General features: G+C 44.5%; 2 protein-coding genes and 1 long non-coding RNA gene across 3 annotated transcripts in view; 1 reads left to right on the top strand and 2 right to left on the bottom strand.

Moving 5' to 3' along the window:
• The window catches only part of LOC121713134 (peptidase inhibitor 16), an 11,685-nt gene extending 7,848 nt beyond the window's left edge, over positions 1-3,837 (top strand). The window contains exon 6 of the mRNA XM_042097500.1: positions 1,678-3,837. Within this exon, the coding sequence (XP_041953434.1) occupies positions 1,678-2,120 (443 nt within the window). The 3' untranslated portion in view covers positions 2,121-3,837. The remainder of the gene's footprint in view (positions 1-1,677) is intronic.
• A 1,044-nt stretch (positions 3,838-4,881) lies between these two features.
• On the bottom strand, positions 4,882-5,793 carry LOC121713139. Its single transcript, XR_006032743.1, has 2 exons — positions 5,737-5,793; positions 4,882-5,693 (listed from the first exon to the last, which is right to left on the bottom strand). It is a non-coding gene; the product is annotated as an uncharacterized LOC121713139 (long non-coding RNA).
• A 1,282-nt stretch (positions 5,794-7,075) lies between these two features.
• LOC121713135 (mitochondrial carrier homolog 1-like) overlaps positions 7,076-15,000 on the bottom strand; it is a 15,432-nt gene continuing 7,507 nt past the window's right edge. Inside the window, exons 9-12 of the mRNA XM_042097502.1 lie at positions 11,328-11,375; positions 10,233-10,300; positions 8,269-8,344; positions 7,076-7,499 (exon numbers count right to left, since the gene is read on the bottom strand). Coding sequence (XP_041953436.1) covers positions 7,422-7,499; positions 8,269-8,344; positions 10,233-10,300; positions 11,328-11,375 — 270 coding nt within the window. The 3' untranslated portion in view covers positions 7,076-7,421. The remainder of the gene's footprint in view (positions 7,500-8,268; positions 8,345-10,232; positions 10,301-11,327; positions 11,376-15,000) is intronic.

Raw genomic sequence — 15,000 nt, 5'->3', positions numbered from 1 at the left:
TCTGCCCTCTGTGGTGAGATGGCCTCTCCCATAACCCATAATGCCCTCTGTGGTGAGATGGCCTCTCCCATAACCCATAATGCTCTCTGTGGTGTGATGACCTCTCCTCTCCCATAATGATCTCCTCTCTCCCATAATGCACTCTGTGGTGAGATGAGCTCTCCTCTCCCATAATGCCCTCTGTTTACACTCTCCATCAGCCCGCGGTCAGAGAATGTCTACCACCACTCTCAGGAAACTTCCGGTTTCTGAACTGGTTGCAGTTCCTTTTCTGGTTCCACATGAGGGCGCTCACGAATAAGTGCAGAATGAATGGAGGTCTATGGAGCTGTACCCCTAAAATCCACTTTTCTCGGGATATAATTTTTTGCCCAGAAATTCGAATGTTGCAGTCGAAAGAGGGGGCAGAGAAAATACAAACCGCTCAGTATTATATTTTTTGAGTCACTTATTTGTTCTAAAAAGCCTTTCAAATGTGTCAATGACATCATTCATTAGCAGAAAGCTAGTGTGTTGTGGGCAACAACGACCCAACCTGTTAGAAATCGAAAGGACGTGACTACTCGTTCATTCAACTTTTGACCTATAATCCATATTGATCTTGCAGAAACCACAATCAAATCTTCGATTTTTCAACGACAACCAGGTGAAAGAGACAAATTTAGCCGTCTAGCTCAATAGACCCCCATTGTTTTTGCACTTATTCGTGATCGCCCCTAGCGGAACTGCAACAGATTGCAGGTACAATGGAGTTAATAGGGAGTGATCTGGCTCTCCGTAAACGGGCTCTGCCGCGGTGGTTTGTGTGACATCACTCCCAGCATCCCTCAGTCAATCCCAGCATCCCTCAGTCAATCCCAGCATCCCCCAGTCAATCCCAGCATCCTTCAGTCAATCCAAGCACACATCAGCTATTAGTCATTGCACATGCTTGCAGGTCAAATGCATGTTTACAGGGTTCGCTCTGGGTCCTCTGGAAACCCAGCAAGACTAAACACAGCCTTAGCCACTGGTCCTGACTACTTCCATTAGGCTACCTCATTACACCACTGTATGATTCTATTGCCCCTCCATACCCATAAACATATCTGATTAGATTGACACTCAAGTCAGTATTTCTTAAAATAATTCACCTAAAAAGTGTGCGTCTCTTAAGTCATCTGTAGAGCGGGCGGCTTATAGCAGCACTTCTCCTTGTATACATCATATATATATGCACTTTGATTTTTGAGTCACTGTGGATAAAAGCATCAGCTAAATTACTAAATGTAAATGTAATGTAAATGTAATGTAAATCTAATATAAATGTAAATCTAATATAAATGTAAATGTAAATCTAATATAAATGTAAATGTAATGTAAATGTAATGTAAATCTAATATAAATGTAAATGTAAATCTGATATAAATGTAATGTAAATCTAATATAAATGTAAATGTAATGTAAAAGTAAATCTAATATAAATGTAATGTAAATCTAATATAAATGTAAATGTAATGTAAAAGTAAATCTAATATAAATGTAAATGTAATGTAAAAGTAAATCTAATATAAATGTAATGTAAATCTAATATAAATGTAAATGTAATGTAAAAGTAAATCTAATATAAATGTAAATGTAATGTAAAAGTAAATCTAATATAAATGTAAATGTAATGTAAATGTAAATCCCCCCCAGCTCCCGAGGAGACGGAGCTGCCCTCTGAGGAGCCCGACCTGACGGACAGCTGGGCCACAGACTCCTCCCCCTCCTCCTCCGACGTTCCTGGAACTGCCCCCCTGCTGCCCCTTCACACCACCACCCCGGCGGGCAACAGTGCCCCAGAGGTCATCCCCAGCTCCAGCCCCAGCCCTGCAGGAGAGGAGGCCGAGGCGGAGGGCACCTCTCCTGGGGAGGAGGGGGCAGCGGGCAGCCCCAGGCTGGAGGAGGTGAGTGTGGAGATGGGCCTGGACGAGGCGCTGATGAGTCTGGACAGACTCCTGGACACCCAAACCTCCAGGAGCAGGATCATGGTGAAGTCCCGCGACAGGAACGTCCTGTCCAGCGCGGCGGAGCAGAGGGTGTGGTCAGGGATGCTGCTTCTCAATCTGATTGGTCTGGTTCTGTGCCTGATGGCTTAGGAGGGCTGGGATTTGATTGGAGGGAACCCGATGTGGGAGGGGCCAGGTGAGAGGTTTGAGGATGGGGCAGTTAGAGTGACCTCTACGCTCACACCAGAGACACAGATGTGTGTTTCTAGCTTGTGGTTATCAGCTTGCAGAGCTTAGTACAGTAGGCTAGATTGTAACCCAGTAGCTTCATTGTTTCAGCTACATGTGTCACACTGCATTCTCTCCCTGTGTGTGCGTGTGTGTGCATGTGTGCGTGTGTGTGCATGTGTGTGTGTGTGTGGTAGTCGCCCATGTGTCACACCGTCTTCTCTCCCAGTGGTAGTCGCATTGCTCAGTATTTGCATAAAATAGATCTCTTCGCTGCTTAGCTGGTGATGCAACGCCATTTGTCGCTTGTTGCTGTACATTGCCATCCGTCACTGAAAAGCAAGCTGGTTTTTCTGCATGTTTACATTAATGAGGCAATGCAAATAGAGAGTAGTGCTGCTGACTCCTGTTAACTTTAGACAGATGGTATATCTGGAGGTAAAGTCATGTCTATTTTGTTTTCACTCCAACTTTTCACGCTGGAAACGTTTGAAGTGCTTAATGTGTATAAATACATATCAATATATATATATATATATATAATTTACATGTGTATTTGTTTACAAATTTCCTGAATTCATGTCTTGTTTTATGTCTTGATATGTCTTTACAGAAATGTTTATACTGTAGCTTAATGTCTACAGTAACTCAGCAAGAATGGCTGTGTAATCGCTTTTATTTTGTCCGAAGACTTCCATATCATTTTGAATTGCCATTAAGGCTTATAAACATCTATAAAATATTGCTGGCCTTAAGGTAGCCATGTAACTGGAAGCATTAATGACCAGGTCAGTTTAAAGGACTATACAACTACTCCCTGTCCTTGTCAGTAGGGTAAGGGACAGCATTTCTCCTTGCTACTGAAGGTTGTCCCTTGACCGCTCATTATGCACATGGCTCATCATGGTGTGTTTGTGTAAATGTATAGATCCACACATGGTGTATTTGTGTAAAGAAATGTGTTATATATCATGTGTTCTATATTTTTGTTATTAATTTAGGAATTTCATGGATACTTTTACAGGAATTTCTCTTTTATGTTTGACACCTCCCAAAGCCGAGGCAACACTTTATTGACAAGCGTAATCACAACAAGGAAGTCTGGCTCTGCCACAGACTCATCTGTGAATCATTCCAGAATTTTGAGTGGTTTACAACCTTGGTGATGTCTCATGAGAATATTACAGATGGCGACATCTGGGTTTCGTTGAGCGAATTATACCTTCATAAACATTACATAGTGTAGCCATTTGTCTAATGTATGTGTAGAAATGAATTGAGAGCGTATGCTGGACATTGTTTTGTAGAGGAACGCTAATGTAAACACAAATGTATGCATATGAGGTAAACTAATGTATGCATATGAGGTTAATCAAACATGTGCATATAAGGTTAAACTAATGTATGCGGTTAATCAAACGTATGCATATAAGGTTAAACTAATGTATGCGGTTAATCCAACGTATGCATATGAGGTTAATCTAATGTATGCATATAAGGTTGCACCATCCTGCTCAGGCAGCTGGAGAAGATACCAGTCAACTTCTGCAGTTGCACACGAGGCTGATGAGTTTATTGACATCAGATGACTTCTGTTAACATCCAGAATATAAATAAATGTTATGAATATAAATCCCAATGTCTGTAAGTGTACTCTGAAATAGACTTACATCTGTGTGTTTATATGTGTGTGTGTGTGTGTGTGTGTGTGTGTGTGTGTGTGTGTGTGTGTGTGTGTGTGAAATAGACACACATATTCAAGAGACATATTCAAGAGACATGTATTCAGGTCAGGTTCTTCTCTTTATGAAATCTGAACACAAGTTGAGGAGGACAGTGCACCAGGACACACTTCTGATAGATGATGACACACTGCATGACATCAACACCACCTGGCAAGTGACCTTACAGTGACCTGCCACGATGGTGCAAGGGCTGACCCAAGGGGTATCAGGGGTATCAGGGCTGACCTCAGGGGCATCATGGGCATGAGGGGCATCAGGGCTAACATCAGGGGGGTAAACACCTTCAACTATGCCACACATGGACACTTATGGTAGGATGAGGACACCAGCAACAGAAAATAATAATAATTTACAGTAAATTTCACTAAACTCTGCTGAACTACGACGGCAACCCCAACCCAGGACTCCCCTGACTCAGGTTGACCTACACACACACACACACGCAGGTGTTCAGTATGCATGCAGCAGCCTCTGAGGAGGTGAGAATAACTGCCAAGAATGGCAAACAAAGTGTTTAATGGCTTCATCAGAGGAAGATGGTGTGTGTGTGTGTGTGTGTAGCGTGTGTGTGTCTCGAAGCATTTAATGGCTTCATCAGAGGAAGATGGTGTGTGTGTGTGTGTGTGTGTGTAGCGTGTGTGTGTCTCGAAGCGTTTAATGGCTTCATCAGAGGAAGATGGTGTGTGTGTGTGTGCAAAGCGTTTTATGGCTTCATCAGAAGAAGATGGTGTGTGTGTATGTAGCGTGTGTGTGTGTGTGAAGCGTTTAATGGCTTCATCAGAGGAAGATGGTGTGTGTGTATGTAGCGTGTGTGTGTGTGAAGCGTTTAATAGCTTCATCAGAGGAAGATGGTGTGTGTGTGTATGTAGCGTGTGTGTGTGCAAAGCCTTTAATGACTTCATCAGAGGAAGATGGTGTGTGTGTGTGTGTGCGAAGCGTTTAATGGCTTCATCAGGTACATTTGGAGGTTAATGGCACATCCGTACATGCTATCTGGTTGTCAGTCATTCCCTGTCAATCAGTCGTCACTTTGATGAACATTTCAGTGACACGTGAGGAGAGACCCCAAGACTAAACTGGACAAATGTGATTCAGTTTAATCTCGTTTGGGCTGAAGGGGAACCCCCACTCACCACCACTCCCTTTCTCCAACACACACACTTCCCAGAACAGGAGGAGATGACAGCCATGGCCAGGCACGCTTCTGGCCCTAATGCACGATCATGATCACACCGTAATCTGGCCCCAGTCAGGCTGTAATCTGTGTGTGATCACATCGTAATCTGGACCCAGATCTGGCTGTGATCTGTGTGTGATCACACCGTAATCTGGCCCCAGTCAGGCTGTAATCTGTGTGTGATCACATCGTAATCTGGACCCAGATCTGGCTGTGATCTGTGTGTGATCACACCGTAATCTGGCCCCAGATCTGCTCCAGGGTGTGTTCCTCTGCAGGGTAGTGGGTAGGGGCTGGTGGTCAGGAGACAGAGGAGACGATCAATGAAGGCTCTGAGAGGAACTCTACTAAAGGATCATCACCTCCTCATTTCAGCACTGCGGTAACCATCCCATCATATGAGGATGCAGTGAGCATTAATATTAGCTAGATATGGGGACACACACTCACAGAACTCTACTAAGGGATTATCACCTGGTCACGCCTGCCCTGTGGAAACCACACCACGATATAGTGATGCTCTGTGAGCATAGATGCAAGGTAGATATGTCCACCTCAGGTAGATATGTCCACCTCACATCAGGTAGATATGTCCACATCAGGTAGATATGTCCACCTCAGGTAGATATGTCCACCTCACATCAGGTAGATATGTCCACATCAGGTAGATATGTCCACCTCACATCAGGTAGATATGTCCACACCAGGTAGATATGTCCACACCATCATGTCCTCACACTCACAGATCAGACTCATTTAAACATCACTGGTGCTGGTCAAAGCATCTACAGCTGCAGAGCCATAAGGCATCCAACTCTGGGACACACCTGGGGCAGACCAAGAGGCGAGGGGGAAGATCTAGACCAGATCAAATCCAGACCTGAGCTAGATTAAGACCAGTAGCAGGCCAGGGCTAAACCAGAGCTAGATTAAGACCAGTAGCAGGCCAGGGCTAAACCAGAGCTAGATTAAGACCAGTAGCAGGCCAGGGCTAAACCAGAGTTTGTGTTGGCGTGGGGAATGATGTGGGTTGTGGAACGAGAACTGAAACCACAGTGACCTGCTCTGGGCACACAGGACCTGGGACAGACCCAGACCACCGCAGGACATGCTGTGCGCTACACAGGAAGACAACAACAACAACACAAACTAAATGAAATGAAACAAAGCAGAAGACAAACAAACTTTAAAGAAGATTAAACAAACAGTTTTGGCATGAACATGTTAAAGTGATAAGTGATGAAAAGTTATATTAAAAACTATAAATACAAAAATAAAGCTGTGGAAGAAAAATCAATAATATTCAGTAATAAAGATTTAAATAAATTAGTGCAACGGCCGGTAGATTGATCACGAGTTAGATGACTGTGTCCAGTCCACAGGAGACCACACTGAAGTGGCTCTGTGATCAATATGTCATTAAAAAGCAACTTTGAGTCTGACATGTTACGGATCAGACGATACAGCAACAGAACACAATGGAAGAGAAACCCGCCCTGCGAGAGGACCACACCGCACCCCTGCAGGTGTGTATGCAGGTCAGACCAGCGGGGGGCGCTAGCGCTACAGGGCACTGCAGCGGGCATGGCCCATGACTGGAGTACACTGGCACTGATGCAGGGAGGGCATGGAGATGGCACACACGCACAGAGACCAGAGGAGGAGGAGAGGAGAGGAGAGAGGGATGAGGAGGACAGAGGAGGAGGAGAGGAGGACAGAGGGATGAGAAGAAGGAGGAGAGGAGAGGAGAGAGGGAGAAAGGGATGAGGAGGAGAAGTGGGAGTGGGAGAGGAGAGAGGGATGAGGAGGAGAAGTGGGAGTGGGAGAGGAGAGAGGGATGAGGAGGAGAAGTGGGAGTGGGAGAGGAGAGAGGGATGAGGAGGAGGAGAAGTTGAAAGAGGCTGAAGATAAAGATGAAGGAATAAAAAGAGAAGGAGGAAGAGAAAAAAGGAGTGAGGAGGAGACGGAGGAGACGGAGGAGAGGAGAAGGAGTGAGGAGGAGACGGAGGAGACGGAGGAGAGGAGAAGGAGTGAGGAGGAGAAGGAGGAGAGGAGAAGGAGTGAGGAGGAGACGGAGGAGAGGAGAAGGGGCACTCGGTAGATGTGGGGTTATTCCTGAGAGAAGGGGTCACAGCACGTGCTAGGATTAGGGTGAAGGTCAATGAAAGGTCAATGGCCAAGGTCAAGGGCACCTTGGGTTATTAGTCAGAGTTCAGGTGATGTCACAGGGAGAGGGTGTGGCTTCTCCAGACACAGGACGGGCCCGTCTCAGCTGGGCGGGGCCAGTGTTTGTGGGCGTGGCTAATCAACAGGCAGGGTGGTCAGGGCGGTCACAGGCACTCGGCGGAAGAAGAAGCTGGAACCTCGGAACAGCTGGCTCTGTGGACACACACACACACACGCGCATACACACACACACACGCGCATACACACGCGCATACACACACACACACACACACACACACACACACACACACACACACACACACACACACACACACACACACACACACACACACACACGCGCGCGCGCGCGCACGCACGCACATAAATACACACACACACAAACATAAATATACACACACACACACAGCCTGATGCCACACATAGTCCACGCTGCCCCATACTGAATGGTCCAGCTTTAGGTCCTATATAGCTCTGGTGTGTGTGTGGTGTGTATTAGTGTCATGAAAACAATGTTCCCTGAGAGTGTGAATGTGACCTCATTTCCACCCTGCACCCTCCACCCTGCACCCTCCACCCTGGTTGACGAGGACTCAGAACCCCTCTAATGAAACACAAATATTGTGCAACTAAACACCTTGAGACAGAGCTCTGCAGTGTGTGTGTGTGTGTGTCTGTGTCTGTCCTTGTGTGTGTGTGTGTGTGTGTGTGTGTGTGTGTGTGTGTGTGTGTGTCTGTGTGTTTGTGCTTATCTTTATGTGTGTGTCCTTACTGTATGTGTGTGTGTGTGTGTGTGTGTGTCTCCTTATGTGTGTGTGTCTGTGTCCTTATGTGTGTGTGTGTGTGTCCTTATGTGCGTGTGTGTGAGTGTGTGTGTGTATGTGTACGTCTGTGTGTGTGCATGCATGTGTGTGTGTTTCTGTCTGTATGTGTGTGTGTGTACACTTTGTGAGAAAGGCTTCACCTGCTGGCTGAGGTGACTGAAGCAGTGGACCCAGGACTTGAAGAGTGGGGAGTGGGGGGGCAACCCAGCTGCCAGACTACAGGAGAGCAGAGACAACTCATCACAACACCTCAATAACGTCAATCCAACCTCATTATAACATCAATCCAACCTCATTATAACATTAATCCAACCTCATTATAACGTTAATACATCCTCATTTTAACATCAATGCATCCTCATTAGAACATCAATACTCATTAAGGCCGCTTCACAACTCACCTTAACATAACTGCAATGTCACTATAACTTCATTACAATCTTGGCTCTAACATAATTATAACCTGATCATAACGTCAATACAACCTCAAAGCAACCATTTCACAGTCTAAGTGATCTCTATGGCCTGGGATGTACTTGCTTTTACAAAACATACGCATACGTATCATGACTGCCACACGTATCTTTTAACAACACCTACGCGGCGTACGCATCATGAATGCCACACGTATTTTTTGTCTGTTTGGTGCATCGGGTGTGCATGGCCTCCAAACTCAATTTGAATATGAACATTGGGGCAATAGTTTAGTTTGAGAGTGTACACGATCATGCAAGGCTGGCTTGAAGTACAACTCTGCACTGCATGTGAAGGCGTGTGAATGCGTGTGAAGGCGTGTGAAGGCATGTGAATGCATGTGAACGTGTGTGAGCGCATGTGAAGGCGTGTGAGCACATGTGAAGGCGTGTGAAGGCATGTGAAGGCGTGTGAAGGTGTGTGAAGGCATGTGAATGCATGTGAACGTGTGTGAGCGCATGTGAAGGCGTGTGAGCGCATGTGAAGGCGTGTGAAGGCGTGTGAAGGTGTGTGAATGCGTGTGAACGTGTGTGAGCGCATTTGCAGGCGTGTGAGCGCATGTGAAGGCGTGTGAATGCGTGTGAGTGTGTGTGCAGGGATGGACTACTGCACAGGCCTACCAGGCCCAGGCCCAGGGGCCCAAGGAGTCAGGGGGCCCTGCCCTGAAGCCCAAGCCTTTGCATGGAATCATTGCCTCAATATCAACACATCAGGATGTAGGCTATGAATCTGATTGAATTTAGTATTGGCCATCCCCAAAATGCACCAGAATGCAGGAAATCACATCAAACAAATTAAACATTTTCTGGGGGAGGACCCCATAAAGATGCGTGTGAGCACGTGGTCATAAAGATGCGTGTGAACGCGTGGTCATAAAGATCCGTGTGAACGCATGGTCATAAAGATCCGTGTGAACGCGTGGTCATAAAGATCCGTGTGAACGCATGGTCATAAAGATCCGTGTGAACGCGTGGTCATAAAGATGCGTGTGAGCGCGTGGTCATAAAGATGCGTGTGAACGCGTGGTCATAAAGATCCGTGTGAACGCGTGGTCATAAAGATGCGTGTGAGCGCGTGGTCATAAAGATGCGTGTGAACGCGTGGTCATAAAGATCCGTGTGAACGCGTGGTCATAAAGATCCGTGTGAACGCATGGTCATAAAGATGCGTGTGAACGCATGGTCATAAAGATCCGTGTGAACGCGTGGTCATAAAGATGCGTCTGAGCACGTGGTCATAAAGATGCGTGTGAACGCGTGGTCATAAAGATCCGTGTGAACGCGTGGTCATAAAGATCCGTGTGAACGCATGGTCATAAAGATGCGTGTGAGCGCGTGGTCATAAAGATGCGTGTGAGCGCGTGGTCATAAAGATCCGTGTGAACGCGTGGTCATAAAGCAAGTCTATTCCAGCCTTAGGATGCTCCTCTCAATGTCAGGCTCAGAACAGGAACCCACTGATCTGGGCTCAGAACAGGAACCCACTGATCTGGGAGCAGCCTCTCTGTCCTACTGGTTCTATGTGTGTTCTGTCTATGTTCCGTTTGATACCGCTGCAGTACAGGAACAAGGGGAACAGGGGAATATCTTCTAGAACACCACAGGACTTTCCCACAATCCTCTCTGCTCACCCGCAGTTGTTGACCGCCATCAGATCAGCCACCAACATGAATGGATATGTTAGCACGCTCACGGCGATCTGCATGAACACACACACACACACACACACACACACACACACACACACACACACACACACACACACACATGTATTTAGGAAACAGTTTTGCAAGGGATCTATAGAGGAATAAATGGTGTACTGAGGTTAGTGTGCTGATCAGTGTACTGAAGTATGTATACTGAGTATGCAGTACTAAGGTGAGTAGGCAGTACTGAGGTGAGTATGCAGTACTGAGGTGAGTATGCAGTACTGAGGTGAGTAGGCAGTACTGAGGTGAGTATGCAGTACTGAGGTGAGTATGCAGTACTGAGGTGAGTAGGCAGTACTGAGGTGAGTGTACTGAGGTGAGTATGCAGTACTGAGGTGAGTGTACTGAGGTGATGCAGTACTGAGGTGAGTGTACTGAGGTGAGTATAGTACTGAGGTGAGTGTACTGAGGTGAGTATGCAGTACTGAGATGAGTAGGCAGTACTGAGGTGAGTATGCAGTACTGAGGTGATGCAGTACTGAGGTGATGCAGTACTGAGGTGAGTATGCAGTACTGAGGTGAGTGTACTGAGGTGAGTAGGCAGTACTGAGGTGAGTATGCAGTACTGAGGTGAGTATAGTACTGAGGTGAGTATGCAGTACTAAGGTGAGTAGGCAGTACTGAGGTGAGTATGCAGTACTGAGGTGATGCAGTACTGAGGTGAGTATGCAGTACTGAGGTGAGTATGCAGTACTGAGGTGGGTATGCAGTACTGAGGTGAGTATGCAGTACTGAGGTGAGTATATAGTATTGAGGAGAGTATGCAGTACTGAGGTGATTATGCAGTACTGAGGTGATGCAGTACTGAGGTGAGTATGCAGTACTGAGGTGAGTATATAGTATTGAGGAGAGTATTTATGTATGTATTGAGGTTAGTATACTGATTAATGTACTGTAGTTAGTATACTGATTAATCTACTGTAGTTAGTGTACTGAGGTTAGTATACTGATTAATGTGCTGTAGTTAGTGCACTGAGGTTAGTATACTGATTAGTGTGCGGGTAAGCGTGTACTCACCCCCATCACAAACTTGGTGTAGCTCCTGACAGCAGGGGCCTGGCTGAACTGTAAGAGGAGAAGACAGAGAAGATCAGAGCAGTCTGACTCCCACACAGCTGGAGCAAAGACCTTTACATTCACCTTTACATCACATATACATTCCCATTTACATTCCCCTATACACTCACATCCCCCTATACATTCCCCTTTACATTCCCCTATACATTCACCTATACAGTACATTCCCCTATACATTGCCCTTTACATTCACCTATACATTCCCCTATACATTCACCTATACATTCACATTCCCCTTTACATTCACCTATACATTCCCCTATACATTCCACTTTACATTAACCTTTACATTAACCTTTACATTTACACTTTTTCATTTAGCAGAGACTTATACTCAAAACCAGGTACTAAAATGAGGAATACAGTAACATTCGAGCTACATTTCAGAGTAGACCTTCGTTAATACTAAGACCTAGGAAATTGTTAATACTAATGATGTTTAGGGTTGAGTTCCTCCAATTCCCACACTCAGTATAAGTAAGTATAAGTATATATACTCTTTTCATCCCGTGAGGGAAATTTGGTCTCTGCATTTATCCCAATCCATGAATTAGTAGGCCCTTTCACACCGGCAAAATCGCTGCGATTTTATGTACCAGAATCGCGGAACGACTGTCCCTTTCACATAGACCGAGGCGGAACGGCGGGACAAAGTGTTTCGCCAAATTGACTACCAAGCCCCCTAGACATTTCGTTCCGCCACCAGTGTGAATGGGTCAAGGCGGAAAGGGGAATCTGGGCATTTCAATGCTATGTTTAGCCCACCACAGGAGATTGCAAATAAATCTAACTGATCAAAAGCAGCAATCGCAGAGACAGCACATTATGTCAATCTATAAATTCACAAAGTCTTCAGTCATTCAATGCCTGCTAGAGTTGACTGTAGCTTGGAATGCAATCAGTTGCCATAATAGGCTATCTTAAAATCCAGCGATAAAACAATTGCATGAACTCATGAGCGTCTGTCTGCCCTATATGTATATCCTCTAATAGTAATGCTTATCTAGGGGATATTTGTAACATTTATTTTGTATTTGGCCTGTTATAAAATCATGTAGACTTATTGAACAATTGAAACACATTAGGAACCGCAAAGTTGGAGACATGCATAAAGACATTGCTGCAAATTTAAAACCGGATTACTCTGGAATGGCTAATTGGGCAGGGGAATGCTTTACACCTTCATGTTAGGTAAGGTCTGCTGTTTATTCTGATATATGGTTTGTCATGTGTTGAGGGAAAGTTCGCGAAGTATTCCACCAAGATGAATGGGTAGGGAGACGGACGCAAAAAAATATGATTAAATTAAAGTCACTTTCTTCACGAACCGTTTACCACAACAACTAAACACTAACATCGTTTAAAGGCTGAGAAAAAGCTCGTTCGTGTGATACATGTGATGTCTGTGATGAATAGGCTACTTCGCAAGTAGTTCAGCAAATTTGGGTGGGACAGAAATACCTTTACAGAGCAGCAGCTCTGGCCATATCGGCTCTGGCTCACATGATGTCCTGCTTTAAATGCATTATCGCTTCAAGTCAAGTCAAGTCAAGTCAAGTTTATTTATATAGCACATTTCATACACAGAGGTCATTCAATGTGCTTTACATAAACAAAACCAAACAATAATAACAAATAAAAGCATAGAAGGGCAATATAGTCAAAGAATAGTTAAAAGGTAAAGATCATAATAAAAAGAAAACATAAAACACAAGATAAAATCATTTAAAAATAAAGAATAATTAGTAAGCAAAAACAAAGGCAAAAGTAGTAAAAAAAGTAATAAAAGACAAAGTAGAATAATTATCAAGGCAGATTCAGAATTTGTAACTCGGCACAGTTAGCAGAAAGCATCTGAGAACAGTTTGGTCTTAAGTCTAGATTTAAAACTGGCTACAGTTGGGGCCTTTTTAATGTCATCCGAAAGTTGGTTCCACAGCTGAGCCGCATAGCAGCTAAAAGCTGCTTCACCATGTTTAGTTCTAACTGTAGGTTTTACTAGCAGGTTTTTCACCTGGGACCTGAGAGGACGAGAAGGTGTGTACTGCTGAAGCATGTCTGACAAGTATTTAGGTCCTGCTCCATTTACTGATTTATAAACAAGCAATAGTGCTTTAAAGTCAATTCTGTGACTTACTGGAAGCCAGTGCAAGGACTTAAGAATTGGAGTAATGTGGTCAGTTCTTTTAGTTTTTGTTAGAGTCCTAGCTGCTGCATTTTGTATCACCTGAAGCTGTTTAATAGTCTTTTTAGGAAGGCCTGTGAACAGTCCATTGCAGTAATCAACCCTGCTGGAGATAAATGCATGAATGAGTTTTTCTAAGTCATGTTTTGACATCAGCCCTCTGAGTTTGACAATATTTTTGAGGTGGTAAAAAGCTGATTTAGTTATCGCTTTCATGTGGCTTTTGAAATTTAGATCACTGTCAATTAATACACCAAGATTTTTAACAGTATCCTTTGCCTTCAACCCTTTTGTGTCAAGGAGAGTGGCAACCCTAAGTCTTTCCTCATTTTTACCAAATATAATTACTTCAGTTTTTTCTTTGTTCAGCTGAAGAAAATTTTGAGACATCCAGGTGTTGATTTGTTCTATACACTGACACATAGATTCAAGAGGACCATAGTCGTTTGGTGATAGAGCTAAGTAAATTTGTGTGTCATCTGCATAGCTATGATATGAAATCAAATTATTTTGAATGATTTGTCCAAGTGGGAGCATATAGAGGTTGAATAATAGTGGCCCCAAGATCGACCCCTGGGGAACACCACAGGTCAAGGACGTTGGTGTTGAGGTACAGTTTCCGATGGCAACAAAGAAGCTAAGTGCAGAAGTAAGATCTTGGCCCCAGTCCAACTCAGCTCTGTGCTATTTGGTCTGAAGTCCCCCCTGCGATTCCCCTTCCACTTCCCTGCTTCAATACCCAACACGCGAACAAGAAAGAAAAGAAAAAAGAAACCAATGTGCTTATGTCGCGATAGGCCCAGGCCTAGAGAAAAGACAGCTATGGTAACCTAACAAGTAGGATTTGCTTTGCCTACACTGCTGTTTGGTTGTCCCAAACTTTGAGACAATCCATACTCGCATTAACTGAATCTTATCAACCCGAACTGCGATGCTGAGTGACAGGATGCAATGGCTAATAATCTCACTGCCTTCGGCATAACTGCTAACAGTGCGCCTAGGCCTACTGTTAAACACCTGAAAAATATTAAGCAGCTGTTTTCTTTTCATGACGAACACTAGGCCTACGCTTGAATGATTTATGACTGAATGGAACGTTACGTTTTTAAAGAACTGCTTATCACGTTCATGTTTCAATTAAGACAGTACACAAGCTATTTTTATTGTTGTAATATTGAACGATGTCATGAATAAATTGTACACACATTGTACGGCCAATGCAAGGGGCAACTCTTCTCTTCAATTTCCCTTCCAAATTACGTTTTATTGTCTGAAGACATCTATCGCAAGAATTTAACATTCTAACAGCAACAGCAAAGCAAATGCAAGCTGACCAAAGTGCAGTCGGTTCTCCCGCCATGGCTTTTGAAATCACACACCTGCTGTATCTAAAGGCCCAAGCACATAAGGCCTACAACTATCACTCTA

Source organism: Alosa sapidissima, chromosome 7 (genome assembly GCF_018492685.1).
Source record: "Alosa sapidissima isolate fAloSap1 chromosome 7, fAloSap1.pri, whole genome shotgun sequence".
NCBI lineage: Eukaryota > Metazoa > Chordata > Actinopteri > Clupeiformes > Clupeidae > Alosa > Alosa sapidissima.
This window is presented reverse-complemented; position numbering and strand designations above follow the sequence as displayed.